Genomic DNA, 21,285 nt, shown 5'->3' with positions numbered 1-21,285 from the left:
TCCTCAACAAAAACACAAACCAGCTATTCCGCTCACAGTATGGCAATGAAAGAGAAGGAGAGGGAGGAAATAAAGAAGCACTGGGTGGAAAGAGGGCGGAAAGAGGCTAAGATCGATGGCCGAAAGACAGAAAGACAGTGAGTCAGAGACAGAGGGAGTGGAAGAGAGAGGGAGACAGCGAGAACAATAGAAGAAGGGAGGAGAGGGAGAAGGAAGCCACAGGCTCACAAAAGAATGATGTTAGATTTAAAATGATTCATCTTCACAGTTAAAGGTAAATTAAAAAAAAGAATTTATGTAGAGCAGGTTATAAGGGTAATGTAGAATAAAACAGGAAACAAATAAAAAATACGAATAAAAGTATTTTTTTGCCGTGTTAAACACACATTTTAATCAAATAAAAAGCGGGATACTTCTGCACTTCAGAGGTTCATTTTGGAAATTGCAGCTACTAATCTACACAAAGTGAACCTGTTTTCAAACTACCCAAAAAAGTGTGAAGTGCAAAATGGAGCAACATTGTTTTCATTTGCACATATTTCCCATGCTGAATCATAAAAATTTAATCCTAAGACATTTCTTTTATTCCTTTTCTTTCAAATACACTGTTAAAGACAATAAGCTGCTTTGTTACTACCTGTTGTGATGTACTGTACTAACACATAAAGTTTAATATGAAGATAAGATTTTAATAGATTTAGAAATAAAATGAATCCTTAATTAATGGAAGCTTTCACTGTGGGGTTTATTTCAGCCACTCTGGGACAGAATTGAGTTTTATATATATATTGGCACCTCAATGTGTGATGTAACCAACACACATTGAAAGATCATTGACCATTTCAGTTACAGTTTGTGTTTTCATATATAATATATGTGCTTGTACACATGTGAGTGTGATTATTGATCAGATAGAAGGGGAGTGCTACTTAATCAGACTAGCCGTCTCAATAGGCTCCCCCAATTAGGACACACGAAATCTCAAATACATATGAGCTTTCTAGGAGAGTGAAAATGCACTTTCACACATATAATGCAGAAATTTTGGGATGGATGCGGTTTTGGCGAAGTCATCATCAATCAGTGCACAGACGCAGAGAAGTTCTCGTTGTGCACAAGACTGTTTATATACATTGTGTATTTATGCTTCTGTGCATGCGCGTGTGTGGGTGTGTAGGGGCTCGCGCTTGCGTTAGCACGCCTGCTGTGTCGCTCTCCATCAATTTCAAGTGGGCAGAGAGTAATCAGTGTTCACAACAGGACCCTGCTCTGTCTCTCCCTCCCTTTCCTTTATCTCATCTAAATTTTTCTCCTCCTCCTTGCTCCCCACTTCACGGAGCAGCAAGGTGTTTGTTAAATTGGCTCGTTCAAGTAAAGAGTGGAGGGCTGAAAAAAAAAAGAGAGTGGGTGGCTCTGCACCATATTGCAAAATCCACTGTTAGTTTAATTATTTATCCATTTAGCAAGTAGGAGCTAAACTGCGAGAGTGTTAAAGTGATAAAATCACTTGTTGAGAACACTTTTGAGGATGGTTTCATTGCTTGGTTTATGCCCCTTATCTCCTGATAGAGGGATTTTTAATACAGCAGCATGTAATTATTATGCTCCAAATTTGTGGCACCAATTTGGGTGAGCCACTTCAGTCAGCACCGACTTTGGAGCTGAGGAAAAGCCTCGACCTTAGCTCCATCAAACCCATTTTGGATAAACCGGAACATCGATGACAAGCCACGTGTCAGCACTCAAAAGCAGCAGCAGCACTTTCTCGCAGCCAGGCTCATAAATCTTGTGAAAAGCCTTCCCGAAAGTGGTGTAATAACAGATTAATGACTATAAAATTTTCAAATATAGGGCCGGTATCCATGTGTCGACACGCTTGCACAAACAAATGTCTTTGTACTTATCAAAATTATGCAAATAATTATATTAAGCGACTGACAGAGCCACTTATAACAGTTGATAACCACCTGACTGCTAACTACATATAATCTTACCTAAACAATGATATCTTTGTTGGCACAAACAGCAGAGATTTGTTTAGAGGAAAGCACAGGTTGTAAAATAGTTTATACCATCTGCCGGGTAATTTATGCCTGTGTTGGCAGGGTGAGCAGGCTGCAAATCTAGGTAGCTTCTTTTGTTTGTTGATGTGGTTTAAAACACACAATCAAACACAGTCCTACCCCGGATAAAATGAGTGAGGCATCTTATCGAAGATTTGGGGGTTTTTGTTGTTTTTTGTTCTGTGTAACTGCCGTCTGCCGTTTTTTTTTAAAAAACATGATCACTTCATCTATTTTTTCCCCCTCTGTTTGTCTTACCATGTTGGATATGTAGCCCTTGTGTCTACAAGTTAAAAACAGACTCCACCAGGTATTTTAAAAGGGCAACAACGAAATGGATGAAAAGCCCGGAATACCCATTAAATTAAATAAAATTAATTTCTTTATCATCCCCCTCCTTCTACCCTCTGCTCTTCTGTCCCTCGTCTCTTTTCTTCCTCTTGTTCTCGCCAGAGTTTGTGTCATTTTGTGTGTTCCCTCCTTTCTTTAAGCCCAGACTTTTCCCAGAGGCCATTGCAATCTTGGGCTGCTGCCTCTTTTCAAACTCTGTGTGTGTGTGTGTGTGTGTGTGTGTGTGTGTATGTGTGTGTGTAGCCTGCAGGACACCACAGTAATCAGAGCAAAGACACACAATGAGAAAAAAGGGGGACAGAGACAAGGAGTTGGTGTCATTATCTCATTATAATTTTAGCTCTGAAACTACTAGTGGCTATTCAGCCGCTGACTATCCAGTGCACGGCACTTCCAGACGCACACGCCAAGCTACAGCAATGAATAACATTGATCATATCGCTGTTTCTTGAAATGACATTCATCTGGATGTTTTTTGACTGCAAACTACAAAATGAAGCATTACTGTGGACTAATCACACCTCTCCATAGTAACAATCATCCACATAATGTCTTGAAACACCACAGAAACTACTCAAGAGCATCTAGAAACCCTCAACAAAGACCTCAAAGCACTGGCCTAAATTTCAAAACCAGAGATGCCAATCTAATTGAGAATCCAGCAGAAGAAGCCTAATTGATATAGGATCCCAACTCCTGCAAACCAAAAGAGTCAAATAGTCTGACAGCATAACAGGACAGCTGTCTCGTGGCCATGCCCCAAAGAATCACAGCTATTATTAAGCAGATGGGTTTTATGTTATGCCAATTAAAAACAAGCACAATCAAGTAAGGACATAAATATGCTCTCATCAGCACAGACTGGCAGACTGTGGTGATGACGGTAGAATTAAAAAGTATTTATGATAGAATTAATTTGCAGCGTCCTGGCCCAGTTATACATCACGCTCCAGTGGTCCTCGACCTCTGGTCTGCTCCCTTAGGTTTAGCTTCACAATACCTGAAAAGGTTATTTGCTGTGGAAATGGTAAATGTCAAGCATTCACCGGCTAGTATTGCTGAAAAAAACAACAAAAACAAAAAACCGTCCCTGCTCTGATGACGCATGTTTGCTGTAATTAATGTCCAACCAATTTTTAATATTAACTTCATTTCTTATTTCGTGGTGCAAATGAAGGTGCGCTCAAGGACAAGGGCGAGCTGCAATGTTAGCCTTTTCTTTGCTAGAGTTACCAAAGGCAGATGAAGCTAGATGCATTAAAAAAATTTAACACAGCACTCTATTTTGTGCATTTGTTATATTTTAATATTAAAAACTGAATGAAAAAGTAACCAAGAACATCGGAAGGGTTCAGCTGTTTCTCCAGAGCAGTGTATTTTCAAATATCTGCCAGCCATAGGCAATACCTGAAGGATGACTGGAAAAAAAAACTAAAGCATTGTTTAAGTTAAACTTGTACCAAGCAATCTTAAGAAACATATTAGACAGCCAATGAACAGAGAAATGTGCCAAACTGTAGGTAATCCATGTGGGTGGCAATTAGTTAATCAGGCGATATGAGCAGTGAATCTCCCTCGAGTCTGTGAGTAAAAGGGTACCTGAATCCCAAAGTACAGTTTGTGCCAGTGGTGGTGGCTTATAAACCCAGGCAGCAGGAACTAATGGCCAGCAAATATGATATGACCTTGTGTTGCTCCTGTGGATGGTATATGGGATTAGTGTAGCTGTGTGCTTGATGCTGTATTTCACTATTGTCAGTTCTCTAGAAGCTCTCCTGATGCTGCATGCAATTTTTCCCTGTGTAATTTTCTACTATGACCTAATACCTATCATGACGCACAATGCCTTCAACTGCATATAAAAAATACACTCACCAGCCACTTTTTTAGGTACACCATTTCAACTGTTCATTAACATGAATAACTAATAAGCCATTCGCAGCAGATCCTGGCATGTAGAAATTGTCATGATGACCTGCTGAGGTTCAAATTGGGCAGAAAGGGGGTTTAAGTGATTTTGAATGTGGCTTGGTTGTTGAAGTCAGAGGACAGCAGCTGCATTTCTCTGAGCTACATATGAAGCAACCAACAAAACAACACCAATAATCACTCGTTACAACCAAGGTAGCCAGAAGAGTATTGCTGAATGGGCAATCAAAACCCTAACCTTTAATTAGATGGCCTATAGCAGCAGAAGACCACACCAGCTGCTACTCCTCTCAGGTCAAACCAGGAAACTGAAGCTACAGTTCATAAAAGCTCAGTAAAGTTGGAAGAACGCTGAGTGGTCTTTTAAGTCTCAATTTCTGCTGAAACATTCAGCTATCACGGTCAGAATTTGGCATGAATAACATTAAAGCATGGATCACGCTCAAATCATCTCAAACTTATTTCTTGAACATGACAGTGAGTTCACTGCGCTCAAATGGCCTCCACAGTCACCAGATCTCAATCCAACAGAGCACGTTTGGGATGTGGTGGAACGGGGGATTCACATCACGGACGAGCAGCAACTATGTGACGTTATCATGTCAAAATAGACCAAAATCTCTGAATAACTTTTCCAGTACATTACTGAATACATGCCACGAAGAACTAATGACATTCTAGGGTCAAAGGGAGTAAAACCCAGCACATATATGTTATATGTGTTGTTAAATCCATCCACTACTTATTCATTACTCTTTAGCATAGCTGTAAAATGCTTGTTATAAATAATAAAATAAATCCAAACAGAAAAAAACCTTCAACATTTGGATCTGTCATGATGTTCTGTATAACAAAGTGTGAAAGTTGAAGATGCCTCAGAGCCCTGGAGAGGAAATGACCTATTTTGAGTGTTTCTTAATCCTGCGTGAATGTGTATAACGTGACTTTGTTTGCATAAACACTATAATCTAATTATCATACACTAATCTAATTATAGACCTTACTTTGATTCTAAGAGTAATTTGATTAAGCTGTTTACATGCACAGCAGAGGAAGATTTATCTTAATATATCCATCTTAATGCAATCTTGCATAGTGTCTCTTGACTGAATTACTTTTCCCTTGTCAACTTTCAGAAATTCACAAACTGCCCTCACAAAATGGGAAATGCATGTCTCATTGGCTGGCTTTTTCTCCAGCTACTATATAAGAGTCCTGCAGTTTGTCCCGATTTTGAGACACTATGGAAAAAAAAGACAGCAGCTCTAAAAATTAATGCCTCCATATAGTCTGCACACTGCACAGACTGGCAGAACTCAGATGGACAGATTTAGTCGGCGTATGGTGTTTACGTCTCTGAACAATCTTCCTATAATGAAATTAATTTCACAGTTCCACACACATTTTAATCCCACGGTGAACCTGCTGCACGTGACCCAAGTCAAAGAAACCAGCGACTTAGTTAAATTGCACTGCTCTCATGATCATATTTGGCTTTGTGTACAGGCAGCAACTGTCATATGAATTTAGTTTTTACACGTCTTCCTCCGTCTGTCCTTTTCTGCCTCTCTCAGCCCCGCTTGGTGTCCATCTCTTTCTGGCTACAACCTCTTTCCTCCCCCATGAGCCCCTCTGATGGCTTTATCTTCCTGTGTCTCCCCCTCCATTCCTCTTATTCTTCTTTCCACCTCTCTTCTCCTGTCAACTCTCATCTCCCCACTCCTTGTCCCTGATTCTGCACCTATGCTTTTGTCTCCTCTCTACCTCACCTTCTTACCTTTCATCTCCACTCCTTCTCTCCTGGCTCTTCATGTCACCCCAATTGCCCTTTTTGACTCCTCTTTTCTACCAATTCGTCTCTTGTCTCCTGTCTCTTTTCCTTTCTTGTCTTCTTCTACGTGACCTGACACCGCCTCACTAAAACACCATGACAAGTCCCTCACTCTACTCTGTTTTTTTTTTTATTTGCATCTCCTCTATTCTCCTGCTGTGCGGGTCCAACAAATAAGATGTGTTTTCCCAAAAGATTTCGGTAATTTGTTTCAAAGCCCATCAAAGGTGTGGGTTAATAATGGAGTGAATTTGCCTTGACATGCCTAGACAATAGCCTTGTACACCTAAATTATGCTTTGGGCCACCAGAAATTGGATTTAAAAATTGATGCCCTCAGAGGAAGAGTGTGAAGGTCACTACTATAACCTATAAGCTCTGTTGCAAATAGATTCAGTGGAAAATAGTCTGCATCATGAACTTGTTTACCAGCTCTCCAAGAGAGTAATTTTGGTGCATGAATTTGGCTGATAATGGACTCTTTCAAATAAGTTGCTGATGTGATTTCAGATCATTTTGGGCAAGAAAAAAACCCCAAACCAATATGGAGATGCACCAATCCAGTTCTGAAATTTGTTCGAATCGATTGTAGATTTTTTTTCCTGTTTTTACTTTTTATTTAAGTTTTTCCCTCCATGATTTTATTTTGTTTTGTTGTTATTTTTTCCACATCACAAATGCATCTTGGTCTTGGAGTCATAGTCATTACAGACAGCACGGGGCTAATCTGAAATACTGAGCTCTGTCAACACCGGCTTGTGGAGTTTGATTCAAACGCCTGGAACCAGAGTAGCATGGCTCCCTGTTCCTCTGTATTGATATGCTTGTGTGTTCCTGTATCTTTAGATACATATTTGGAAAGATCTGATATGTGTGTTTGTTTGCTGAGTGTGTGAGAAAAACAGAGAAGGTGTGTGTTTGCGTTCAAGGTCACTGTTCCATTTCCGATTCGGGATGCTGCCGCTATCCCAGCATCCTCTCTGCCAGGAGCATTGATTAGCACTCGGCAAGCATAACATCACTCACACACACACACACACACACACACACTCACAGAGCTTCTTTTTCTATATTTCAAACGAATGCTAATGCTACGAGAACAGCAGAGCCCTCCTGTAACATGTGATGTGCTATGCCGACTACGAACAGACAGAACGATATAAGGCTGAGCCATGTAAAAGAACAGAGCAATTTCATCACTGTACAGAATGAGTAAATTTTGATTGATGATGTGGGAGAAACGTGGTTCATATCTCTGTGACTAACCTGGACTTGTTCCAGTCACACAGTACTTAGCTGTTACTCTCCATTAAATCAAACATTGTCAGCAGGTTGGCCCTATTTGCCAGAGTAAAGCCTGTAAAAGCTATTTCTGTTATATTAAAAAAAAGTCATCACAGGCAACAAAGAAGCATAACAAGCATGTTATAAACTATGGTGTGTGGATCTTGGATGTATATGGTTTTAAAGGCTTTTGTTATCAGTGAGCAAAGCTGATGCCGGCCTTGTTGATCTAAATATGCAAAGTTAAATATTTATAATATGCAACCATTAACTATTAAAATATGCAACAACGACATGTATAACTTCAAACGCTATAAAGAAAAAATGAATTGTATTCCAATATAGGCAAAACAAGTGACTAATGAGAACAAGAACAAGAAAACAATGTTTGCTTTGGTGATTTTCACCTAACACCCCTATAATCTAGTGGGCACATCATGCACTTCTGAGATGCTCTGACTTTACAGACAATCACTAAGGTCTGTTTTTGCAGTTGTGATGTTGAATGCATACTGCCCCATTAAATGTGTTGCTGTTTCAGATGTGATGATAGGTCTGACAGTACTGTTACATCGGGTTATGAGGGCTGATTGTAAACTGAAGTTTGTTTTTTAATGCCATAGTGTTAGCTGTTCAAAAAACAAGCACACACTGAAATGAAAGCTTCTATAACAGAAAGTAGTGTGAATTTGCATAGTGATAGAGCAGCTTTAGCTGTATTTTTGTACATCTGTATACTGTGTGTGTGAATTGCAAAATGAATCTTAGGCCTATTGTATAATAGCTCTATGAGAATATCTGTATCATACTGTGGTGTCAGAGCACAATTAACTGTCTGTTAAATCAACCTGCCTACAGTGATTCGACGCCAAGCACTTGGCAACAGGGTTTCGACTCCATCTCGAAGCTGACAAAAATTAAGTTTTAGTGGCCCTAAAAAGTGTTTCTAGACAAGCAGGGAATTGATAAATGACAGAGTTTGAATAGCCGAGTCCACCATTACCATGGATTTTGTGACGAGCTGTCAAGTAGGTGTACCTAAGTGCACTAAACAGTGTGCTATTTTCTGTAGTCAGGTAGACAGATATGAAAGAATGAAGTGACAGAAAGAGAGAGACAGAGACAGAAAGAAGAAGCAAGGCAGAGAGAGAGAGAGAGAGATCCTTCTATTTAAGATGCTCTACTTGGTTTCAAGGGCAACTGACTCTGAAACAACAAAAAATAATAAGTGTGTGCTTGTGTGTATGAGTGTGTGTTAGATTGTGTAGTGTTAGGCTGGGATTACAGACATTTAGTTTGCAGTGATATACTTCTCTCATAGGCACAAGCAAACCTCTCTGCATACTGATTAGACACAAGTGTCTGAAAAGGAGAAGGTCTCGGTGGATGTGCACGTTTGTGAATGTGTGTGAGAAGTGACAGTGTGTATGAACATGGATGTAGGCTGTATCTGAGTACGGCGGCGTGTGTGAAAACGCCGCTGATAGCCCCAAAGCAACTGATAAACACATAGCAAATTATTCCAAGCGCTCACTATTACTGGAAAATTAGCCATTACCTTTCTGTTCTAATTGCAATGAAAATTAGCATTTTAGCTATTAGCTTCTTCCCTAAATTGTCTATGGAAATTAGTGTATTAGTACTTGGTGTTGTGAGTCAATTTTTGAGGAAATCAGGTATCAAGGGCTGGTATTTATAAGAAATATCATGCAGCAAAAGAGTCAATAGCTTACGTTCTGCCACTGCTAATGATGTGATTTAAAGTGAACTACGCCTTTGCTTGTACATGCCAAATGTTTATTTAATAACTTCTAGAGAAAAAATAGCACATATCAAGCCAACTTTCAGGATAATTTTTTTACCAGTTTAGGGATGCAAAAACACCTACACTGATACTGATATCTGTTAGATACCCAAATATTCTTTGAACCTATTTTAAAAGCACGCTTCCTTTGATGTCAAATCAGCTGGTTGTTTATTTTGCCCACAGTAAATAATAAGGATCTCATTTGCACCCTTCCACATGAGCTATAATGCTGGTATGAGTCCCGGGACTTCCCAGGGACACTCTGATTAGTTAAGACACCTTCCAATGTATCTGTAACTTGGCTTCTGGATATTTACCTGTCTTAAATTGTTTCATCATAGAACTGTGTTACGGTTGTACGATGTGACATTAAATTCAGTCAGTGTATCATAACAAAAAAGCACTATAGCTGAACAAAAACTCAAATTGAAGAAAAAGATAGATTTCTAATAATCCAGGCCTATTTTTTTTTCTTTTTAAAGCAATGGTAATAACAATAACAGTGATTTAAAGAATTGAGGAAAAAGGAAGCAAAAGATGCATTTCAGCTATGAAACAAATGTGAAATGTGCACATAGAAACACAATTTTATACAATCCTAGAAAATAGGGCATGTCCATCCAAGTCTGTCTATTTGTAACAGCTCCAAGAGCCAATTACATATAATAGGTCAGCTCTTAAAGGGACTGCAACCTTTTTTAACACAGGTACACACACACACACACACACACATATATATATATATATATATATATATATAAATGAAAAAAAGAAACGCCTTCAGATCAAAATACTTTCCACTGGATATATAATAGCAGTAATACAGTGAGTGATAATACAAACCTCTTCAGAGTAACAAAATCTAATAAATTCTTGTCACTGGCTTTAACCACTGCTGTATGAATTCAAAAGCGAGCAAAAGTAATGCCTCTTTTTCTTATTTTTACAAAGCATCTGGGCATGTTTTGCAATCTGGATGTGTTACCTCAAATAGGCTTTGGGAAAACACCATTTACAAAGAAAAAACAACTGTCAACAGGCTCCTGTCAATTTAACCAGAAACAGCTGGCCTGATTTTCCTTCTGCTGAATGCTAACGGTGCTAATGGCATTCACATTGTCAAGATCACTTCAAAAGAATGTCTGTGTAATCCGTTCCCACAAATGCTCTGATAAGATCGCCTTCTTTGGACTCCTAATGCAGTGCATAAACAGAAATCTCTTATAACAGAAATTGCCTTTAGGTGTTGCTGAGATCAAATATAAAGCATGCTACCTGCTCAACTGTTTTAATGTTATTTTAATGTGTTCCTCCCTTCCATAATTATAATCGTTCTGATAAGACAGTGTTTACAGAGTGGGGACATGGGAACAGTGTTGTTGACAGAGTGACTTTTTGTCAATATCAAGTTTCAAGAATTTCTATGAGGACAGAGAGGACTCTGTTCTACAGAGACAGTCAATGAAAAAAGAATCTACTCGCATGCAAACCAGCATGGATACTTAAACAAAAAACAAAACACAAACACATGAATGGATGTGATTTGTATCTGTTCTTTGAATTGAAGCTAACTGGAAAATCTATTTTGTTTGGGCTCAATAACTTATTGGAAAAATAACCTTGCATTAAACAAAGAGCAAAGTGACAAACTGAAATTGTTACTTTTTCAAGCCACGAGGCAAACAATGTTAGACGGTAAGACTTATATGTATAGTACTCTGCAAAAGTCGTGAGTCACCAATTAATTCTTTGTATACTTTCCTGCCTTTTAAGTGCTCTTTGAAGGTCTTTCAGAGGTTTTCTTTGGACATTGGTTGCTTTTTGACTCATGTTCACTCCGGTCCTTGCACCTGACCATTTTCACTGTATCTTTAGGCTCTTTGTTACTAGCAGCCTGTCACCAAAACACACAATAAGATTGCATTTCTAGAGCTGAATCTATGGAAAATAAAATACAACACAGATTGACAGGCTTAAAATAATATTTTTGCAACAATAAAATGATTCCCAAAGAGCTATTCGTCACAAAATTAGCATTTATCAGCATGGTCTATCTATCACTGTTTCCCAACCACTGCACGGCACATAGGTGTGCTGTGAGAAATGATCAGGTTTGCTCTGGAAGATTATCTGGTTCCACCTGATTAGTACACCAAGCGACCGGCCTGAGTAACAGGAAGAACAACTACATTCTCATCCACTAGAGGGCAGTACAACTACCTGCTCTAATTAAATGGGTTGCCAACTTAAAGTAAAGCAGAAGAAGACAAAGAAGAAATTACATAATAGTCCTGCTGTGAGTGAGACAACACAGCGTGTAATAGCAATCGATAAATATTTGGAAAGAAAAAGTAGTCAGTCTGACCTGGGTCGTGGAGAAAATCCAGTCCAGATTGAGGCCCTAGCATGAGTAGTGGTCAGAAGAAAGCAAAAATGCTATACTAGGAACAAACAGAGCCAATTTCGCTATGCGTGGTGTGCGGGGAAAAATGATCAATATGCTTTTTGTGACATTTTTGTTTGGTGGTGTGCCGTGTGATTTTTCTAATGTGAAATATGTGCCGTGGCTCCAAAAGGTCAGGAAACACTGCTCTATCTAATGGGTCCTAAAAAGGAGAACACTGGACAAGTAAAGAACAAAAGAAGACATGGAAGGCCTAAAAAATAATCTGAAGCAGATGAACAGAAGCTGAAAGCAATGTCAAGGAACTGGGAGATGCATCTGCCCTTTCAGTTGATCCATCTACTGTTCACTAAAGCCTTATCAGAAATGGTCTCAGTGGAAGTGGCTCTCAAGAAGCCATTCATAAGGAAGGAAACCATGGAAGAAAAGGCTGCAATAGTTTGTTTGTTTTTTTTTTTTTTAGCATGACAATGATCCCAAACACATCACCAATACACTAAAAGCATATTGGATAGAAAAACACACAATTGGCCTCCCTCAGAGCCCAGACCCCAATATTATTGAAGCAATGTGGGGTCATCTTGATAGAGAGCAGAATACAAGGACGCCAACATCCAGAGTGCATCGAAATGTCCTCCAAGAAGCTTGGAGAACTATTCCATGAAGACTACTTCAAGAAATTACAAGAAAGCTGCCTAAGAAATTTCCGGCTGTGCTGAAGAATAAATAAAATAAATAAGTGTGCTGCACCTGTTTCCCATTTTCAAGGCAAAAAAATAAAGAAATGAGGAGTGCCTCAAGACCTTTGCACAGCAATATACGATACTTTGTTTGAAATGCAGACCTAGAACCGACATGCTAAGTCCCTCATGGTTTTCAACCATACATTTATCTACCGGACTGACAGATATTTTTAAACATGTGCTAAATGTAATGCATCAAAACTTCTTGGGCTGTCAGAAAACAATGACCTCAAAGAAAACCTCAACTGTAAATGTTTAGCAGGTGTTTCTGTTGGCATCGAGACAGGTTGGTAACAGTTTTGTTCCAGGCTGTACACCAGATTGTCTCTGTTTTTCTCTCAGTAGAAAACTATAACCGCATGACCAACCCGACTGCCAGAGAAGACCCATGATATGAGAAAATCAACCTATGCAGCGACCTTAGTATGCTGTATGTGACTCCAGAGTTAATTCAGCAAGTAAATAACTAAACAGTAATATATTACATGGGCCAAGACAGCAGTCAGACTAAATCACACACTACCAGCCAGCATCACATTTTCCCCCAAAGGCCAACAAGCTAACTGAGCCATAAATATTGGTTGTAAATATTCCTAAGAAGGTGAGTTTTTACAGCAGTAAGGTTTTGTATTTGACCCCGGTTCAAAGTGAAAGCAAGATACAAATTATCTAAATGGCTTTATGCTTGCTGAAAATTTGTTACAAATTATTTAATTGTATTTGAAAATATTAGTGTTCTTTTTTTTCCTCATTGTGAATTTGTGGCCATCGGGCATGATAACATAAGTACATCAATGCAGATTTCATTCTATAGTACACGAAAGTAAACTGGCAGAACACATTACTGGAGACTTCTTATGGCTTTTGTAAAGCCAGTTTTTACTGGCTAATATTTGTATGTTATTATTTTGCTTTTAATGTATTCTTAAATCTACTGTAACTTGTAGTTATTATACCATCCAACTGTTATTTCAGTTGTTTTAAATGTGCCATCTTAAAAGTTATACATAGCAACTATCACAATGTGGGATATGTGTGAAATGTGACCAGCATAGCTTGACTCCATTTAACATAATTCCAAGTATCACACAAGTGAGCACCTGTCTAGATACACCTACACTTTCCTAAAAGCAGGTAGCTGGCCATTATTACTTCCTTCCAACAACACAGGCATGCCTACACTCCAATCCGAGGCCATGATTAGATTCAAATTGGTTACAGCAAAGGCAATGGTTGATCAATACTCTAATTTAACAACAATCAATAAACAGCCAGAGCGATAAAATATTGTTATGAGTGAACCATCTGAAAACACGGGGTTATAAAACTACCACAGATCGGTTAATTCCTGTGAGGTACACAAGAATCATGCAGAAATACTGTACATGAAACTGATGCCCACACACTTACACAGGTCACAGGTCAAAACTGTTATACCTCCAAAACAAGCAATAAAATCTGTACTTTTATATCTATAATAATGTTTTCTTTTTATTACCTGTTCTTACTTGAGTTCTAACTTATTTTTATCACCCTTTCTAACTTTTTATTACCGTACTCCAAGTGTGGTTGAATTGAACCATAAACTCAGCAACTACATGTCTACACCTGCTTTTGCAGAAATGTCAGATCTCAAATGTCAACCAAATCTTTTTTTTTTTAAAGTTCAATTTTTAACCAGCACCACTGTTATACTTCATACAAGACAACAAATATACCAGGAACTTGTAACCGCTATACTCTTTATTTTACTGGCCAGCTGCGGGTTCTATGAGGCTATACTGGTAAGTATTTGAGCCACCATTTACTGCTTGTCATAAAAGGCATTTTTTGCAATAAGAGCATCTACAGCTTGCTTTCATTTTGATCACAGGAATGATTGCATGCATCTCTTTTTCTCAGAATTTAACACTAAATTGTAGGTCGTTCATTCTGCAATTAACGACTGCAACGTAACAAGTCAGCAGTTCTATTTCCCAGCAATACCTTGATGGGGACATAAACACATGCATGGCAAAGTAAATACAACGACTCACCAAATGGTTGGTGGTTCAGATCCCTCCACTTCCAGGTAGTCATACTTTTCCTCTGTCTGGAAGTCTGTAAAGATGACAGAGATGGTGTCTCCAGGTTCGGCCAATAGGATCCAAGTACAGTCGGCTTGGTTACCATAGTTGCCGGGGTAACCGGGACTGGTCACCACCCCACTGCCGCCCCTCACAGTGCCCCCACATGTGTCCTCAGCTGTCAATCAAATCAGAGTGACAAATAGAAAACCTGGATTAGGGAGAGGAGGAGGGACCGAGGGGCGGACTTTTTTTTTTTTTTTTAATTAAATTTCTTGCTTTTGGAATAAATTGTTTTAATTTTCACAGCTATATTAGACTGGGTGAGTCAATGGACAATTTAGTATAATAGATTCTGTCTGTTTACCAAATTAGCAATTAAGATCTCATTCTCAATACAGCTAACATTATTTCTTAATCACTCTTAAAGATTAAAGTTCAGCCAGCCCAACTCCCCAACTCTCTCCCTCTAAGAAGTGATTTTTCTCAGTTACTGTAATTTTTAGTCTTACAGGTTCACTCTTTTCTCTACAGTGTGATTGTTATGCTGTGTCTTGATTGTTAGAGATGGATAACTTTCTCATGACACATCAACTGTAAAGTCATATTAGCAAACCATATTTTGGAAATATGGAGCTCACATAGCATTTCAGATATGAAAATTAGCACGTACAGTAGATACTCTGAACAGCCCTTTATGGACTATAAGTTATCTGCCTTTAAGTCTGTACATGTCATAGAAAATTATTGCTTTTTTTTAGCCAGTTAGAATTAGAAGTGGGGTTTAAGGGTTAGGCTGCAGTTCCTGTCACACCCAGAGCTGCTGTCCTCTCCTCCAATAATAGGGTAAGTTTCCAGTTTCTCCAATTCCTGAGCTCCGCTCTCGTCTCCTCCAATCACCACCTAGGAACTTTAGATTCAAATGTTTCCAATTGGCTGTTTTAAAGTTAATCTTTCAATTAAACCTTGATTTGGTTCAAAACATATGGAACAGATGTGAAAATCGATTTGCCTGATTTTCTTTAATTGGTGATCACATCTGATTTCGAGCATTGTCAAATTGACAGTAGTACTGATTATTGTATAACAGATAAAGACACATGGATTGCGCTGTGCACACGGCATAAATTATACACATATAATTTATACAGATACACTCAGTGAGAAAAAAACATACTACATTGGACCTTGTTGTGTCACTGGGACACTGGCTGTACGGGAGGTTATTTCAGAGGAGTGTGCTCAATTCACTTTTTCAAAATACTTTTATTTACACTTATGTTTTAAATACCCAATTCATTTCTGGATATTAAAAAGAAAATGCTTATTTTTTGCATTTTAAACAGTATTTATCAAAAGCAAATTGAGCCTTGCCAGTCTCACAGTGAGAAAAGATACAATGTTGAACCTTTTTTTCAGAGAGCGTCCAACTTTAAACATGGTATAAATTATACCTGTATAATTTATAGTTATATACATAAAAGAGGCAATACTGCATGTAGCACACTCTTAAAGCAGACATGCATTTTCATACACACCAGCAAGTGCAATTTGGGATGACACTCAATTAAAAGGAATTCCCATGTTGACATAATTCAGTTTCAGACATGACAGAGGAATACCAAATACGTGTCCCTTAAACTGCACTCACTGATATAGTGAAAAAGACATATCCTTTACAAGAGTGTAGACAGGCACTGTCAGGTATACATGCACGCTTTTTCTGGCTCATCCAGGCAGTGCTGCCCCGGGGGAATGCATGTACAGATGACAGAGATAAGGTAGGGACCAAACCACGCTCCACCCACAGGACGGGTGAAGAGTATAACTTTGGTCAAAGACTCACAGACTCTAGCAACAGATGATAACCCATAGAAATGAATAGAAACGTTACTAAAAGATACTAGAAATCGGACAGAACACTGAGTAGAGACAGGAAATACAAAGAGGCTAACAGGGGAACATAAATAGATAGGAACAAATAGAGACAAACAGAAATATAGTGAAACAAACAAGCAAACAAAAAATAGAGATCAGATTGAATTAGGCAAAGTGTTTGTGCAAACAGCACCAGATAGGAAATGAGAAACAGAATGAATCAAGTAAGTGGATTAAAATGGATTTTAAAATAGACCAAGACTCCTTTTTTTAATAGATCAGAGTATGAAGTTAGGAACAATACACATTTCCACTGATTCTGTGTCATTAGTAATGGTGCCTGTGTCAAAACATTAAGCGGTGTTCCACATTTGCTGGATGGAAAAAAAATGTTGTGCATTGTCCCGAACTACAGGTGCTGATGTCCTGACAATGAAGCACAGACATGCATTATTAATTTGTTAACAGTTTATTAATTTAACACAATTCACACAGGCCCTTGAACCTGTCAGTCATACAAATAGACAGACAGACAGACAAGCAGGCAGGCAAGCAGGGCAGGCACTGACAGACAGACCATTCAGTTATCCAGGCAGACTCTCATTCCTCAGCTCGACAGGTAAGGAGATTTGTGTAAATGACCCAACACACCGAACCAAGACCTGCTGAGACCCCATCACATTTGCAGGAGTGCAATGAACAGTGGTCTGTTTGTGTATGCGTATGCTTGTGTGTGTGTGTGTGTGTGCCTGTGTCCACACCATGGGAATGAGCTGCTTGCAGGATGACAGCTGTCACTGGTTTATCATGACAACAGCAGGGCGTCCACAAGCACCGGTGGACACACACCTGCAGCCACGCACACATACAGGGAGACGTGCACGCCCATGCACACACCTCCACCAGCCCTCCAGCTTAGTGATGTGACGGCTGAGAGACAGGTGGAATATCCTCAAGGTGCACTGATGTGTGTTTTATTGAGCAAAAGGAAATTAACTTGTAAAAGGAGAAAAAAAAGCTTGCATTGATCTGCAGAATATAAAATTACGTGCTTTAATTTAAATGCTCGATTTAAATGAATGCAGTAAATGTTAACTAAACTAGGATGTATCAGATATATTTTTCCGATGTGTCTGATTTCTTTAAAATAATAAAAATTTGGATATTAAAGAACAATTGTTTTAAGATAGCAAGACAATATTTTCCTGTTTGTGTCCCCTGTGTATGAGTCGCACAGCCTCTCTTATTAGTATCTCCTGAGCTTATTATTAGGCATCCAGAAGTAGCTCGCTGGCTAGTTTCAGTACCAAAGCAATGTAAGATACATCAAACATCTACAGTTTGCAAAACATATCCCACACCCCTGTATACTGGAAATAGCAAAAACTTTATAACTCACTTTTAAAAGAGACACCTTGTCAAAACAAAGATAAATGGCACTCACAGTCACAGTAAAGGAAGGTGCACAAGCAGTCAATTTAAGACCAGTAACAACAACGCTAATCTTCAGAGCACATGAGCTGATAACTCCACAGAGTCAAACGCAATAACCAAAACCATAAGTTATCTTATTTGCAAGAACACGTGTCCATATAGAGATGTTAAAAACGCAGGATTCAGACAAATTAAACTGAATCTAGAATTGATGAGTTTGCAGCACTCCGTGAAAAACATCCCAGCAGTGTGCTGTGTGATGATGGGAGGCAGCAGCTCACATCAAATAAAGTTTTGCTGCTGCAGCACTTCACAAACCACAGACAAGAAAGTGATTTAAAAGAGCTGGAAGCTGTCTGCCAGTTAGCACCCGAACGAAAACTATAGTATTATTGACTACAAATAACAAAAGACAGTGTCATTTCATACAGTGCTGTGCTGTATTTTCAGGTTTCAGATCATCTAAGCAACTAATTTTCATATTGAACAAAGATAATCCGAGTAAATACAAATTGCAATTTGTAAGTTATGATTTCTCAGATGGGAAACGGTTATCCAAACCTATCTGGCCCAATGTAAAAAAGTAATTGCCCCCTAAACCTAATGACTGGTTGCGCTACACTTGGCTGGAAGAACTGCAATCAAGCGTCTGTGGCAACTGGCAATACGTCTGTCACGTTGTTGTGGAGAATTTTTGTCCCACTCTTCTTTGCAGAATTGTTATAATTAAGCCACACTGGAGGGTTTTCAAGCACGGCCGAACTGTTTAAAGTCATACCAAATCATCTCGATCTGATTTAATTCTGGATTTTGAGTACGACACTTCAAAACCTTCATTTTGTTTATTTTAAGACACTCAAAGGTAGAGTCGCTGATGTGTTTCAGATCATTGCCCTGCTGCATAACTCAAGTGAGCCTGAGCTTTAGGACACAAACTGATGGCTGCAAATTCTCCTTCAGGAGAATTATGAAATGCTGTGTTAGTTTCACATCAGGTGTAACGGGACTCAAACCTTCTAAAAAGTTCAAATTTTTTCCTGTCAGTCCACATAATACTTTTACAAAAGTTTTGGAGATCATCAAGATGTTTTTTGCCAAATGTGAGACAACCCTTTGTGTTCTTTTTGGTCCAACTCTCCCATGGATGCCATTTATGCCGAGTCTCTTTCTTATTGTTGAACCATGAACTCTGACCTTAACTGAGGCAAGTGAGGCCTGAAGTTCTTTAGATGTTGTTCTGGGGTCTTTTGGGACTTCTTGGATGAGCCATCGATTCACTGTTAGAGTAATTTTGCAAGGCTGGCTGCTCCTGGGAAGGTTCACCAGTTTCACATTTCCTCCATTTGTGAATAATGCCTCTCAGTGTGATTCAGTAGAGTCCCAAAGCCTTAGAAATTGCTCTGGAGCCCTTTACAGACCGATAGATGTCTCATCTGTTTATTTAGATAGTGCATTATGTGTTCCTTTTTGAGCTCTTTTAGGCTACTTCACTTTGTCAGACAGTTTCTGTTTAAGTGGTTTCTTGATTAAACAGGTCTGGCAGTAATCAGACCTGGGAGTGGCTCATGAAGCTGGACTCAGTTTTTTCAAAAAATGTGTCTCATCACAGTTAATTCATGACTGAACAACAGAGGACATTTACTTTTTCACACAGAACCAGGTAGATTTGGATAGAAAAACTGCACATCTTGGTCTAATATAATTTTTTTGATGATCTGAACATGTAAGTGTGACAAATAAGAAGTCAGAGAGGAGCAAACACATTTTTCAGAGCACTGCATATTTTATGAAATAATATTGTTTATTGTCAAAGCTTGCTGTTACATGCTTTGACAAAAGCCTTTTTACAAATTTATCATTATTGTATGAAAATATGGAGCCTGTAACTCATTATGAAAGCCATCATTTTAGCTGACACATGATGCAATTAGGATCCTCGCTAATTCTGTTGTGTGTCATCTAGTAATGGCAGGCCTGGTCAGAGACCGCTTCAGGAGCAGCTGCTCTAATAAAAAGAGACATTTGTTGCGTGTTCACAGGGGAGGGTGTGATACCTATAGCCAACTCTGATTACCTTCTGTTAGTGTGCAGCAGACATGGCATGAAACTAGTCAGATTTCCTTGTTGCACCTGCTAATTTTGGATACTGCTTGCTCCTGCCTGATCAATCATAATGACACATCTGTGTGACAGTGTTAAATATTACCATGCCTAACCTTACATCTCCTATTGCTTGCCGGTCTGTCTCAGCTGCAGTATAAAAGGAATGCAGCATAATTAATGTAACTTTTTCTAATTTTAACCCTTTAATTGACTAAAAAAATGCCTGATACGTTAGTCTGCTTTACCCATTGAGCTGTCTTGGCCTGCTCTCTTTATTTCCCTGTAAGCTCCAACAGTAGCTCAACAATCCTGTTGTCCAGATTACAATGAGACACTGGCTTAAACTGTATTTACTTAATTATCAATATGCACAAAACTCCCATCTTATCATGTCTTCCCAGATAAAGGTAGCATATAATTATTTTCACTTTCAGAAATTACATAATGTTCTTCAAAGACCTGCAATGATTCATTTATTTCGTTTAATACCCCGGGTCAAAAAAAGTTTAACATCATTCAATCACATTTTTTCCTATACTTGCAGGCTCAACACTTTGTCATGAAACGTTATCAAACATTTCCATTTCCCTCATCAAACAGCTCTCTTGAGAATGTTGAGCCTTAAAGGTTGTGCTTCAGGATTATGTGATGCAATCTAGCACATCAATCCTCCAACACTGACCAAGACAAAAGATGCCTTGGGTGACTACACCAGACACCACTTGGGATCTCATTATTAGCTGCCATAGCGTCTCTCCTCCGTTTGCATTTGCCTTGGCTTACTGCAGTTAAAAGTTACTCATCGCCTGTATTGTACTGCTGCGAAATTGTCAAAAAATGTTCTTGACCTTCGCGCCAGCTGATGATACAAGCGGCTGTGTCATCAATCACCAGTGATAAAGGGCCATATGTTCTGGTTAGGCAACTCTGTTCTGTACAATGCTCAAAACGAACTAGCTTTATTATTTCATTTTGGAGACCACAACTTCAGTGAGATCGAAAATGGAATTTTATTACAAATGAGTCTGATCAAGATTGTAAATCAGTTAAGCTTTTAATTTAATATTTGCCTGATAATGAAGGAACACAGAGATTGCTGCACCTACAGGCAACACATAAGCTCACTTGAACACACAAAAATAAATCTGGTTGATTATTACATTATTACAAAATGACTGATAATGATTATTTTTAAAATATCAATTAAAACTGCTGTTAAGATTGGACCAACAACTGTCTGTAACGGTCAGCCTAAAGCTATTATATCAAGAGCAATGGTTATTTCCAGATCATATCTTATCTATCCATCCATTTTCTTCAGCTTATCCAAACCAGGGTCACAGGAGCCTATTCCAGCTGTCATGGGGCGAGAGGTAGAGTACACCCTGGACAG

General features: G+C 38.8%; 1 protein-coding gene across 1 annotated transcript in view; it reads right to left on the bottom strand.

The window, feature by feature from the left end:
• The window catches only part of csmd3b (CUB and Sushi multiple domains 3b), a 361,413-nt gene that overhangs the window by 157,131 nt on the left and 182,997 nt on the right, over positions 1-21,285 (bottom strand). Inside the window, 1 exon segment of the mRNA XM_019350799.2 lies at positions 14,448-14,655. Coding sequence (XP_019206344.2) covers positions 14,448-14,655 — 208 coding nt within the window.

The sequence above is a fragment of the Oreochromis niloticus genome, linkage group LG22 (assembly GCF_001858045.2).
Source record: "Oreochromis niloticus isolate F11D_XX linkage group LG22, O_niloticus_UMD_NMBU, whole genome shotgun sequence".
In the NCBI taxonomy this organism is placed as follows: Eukaryota; Metazoa; Chordata; class Actinopteri; order Cichliformes; family Cichlidae; genus Oreochromis; species Oreochromis niloticus.
This window is presented reverse-complemented; position numbering and strand designations above follow the sequence as displayed.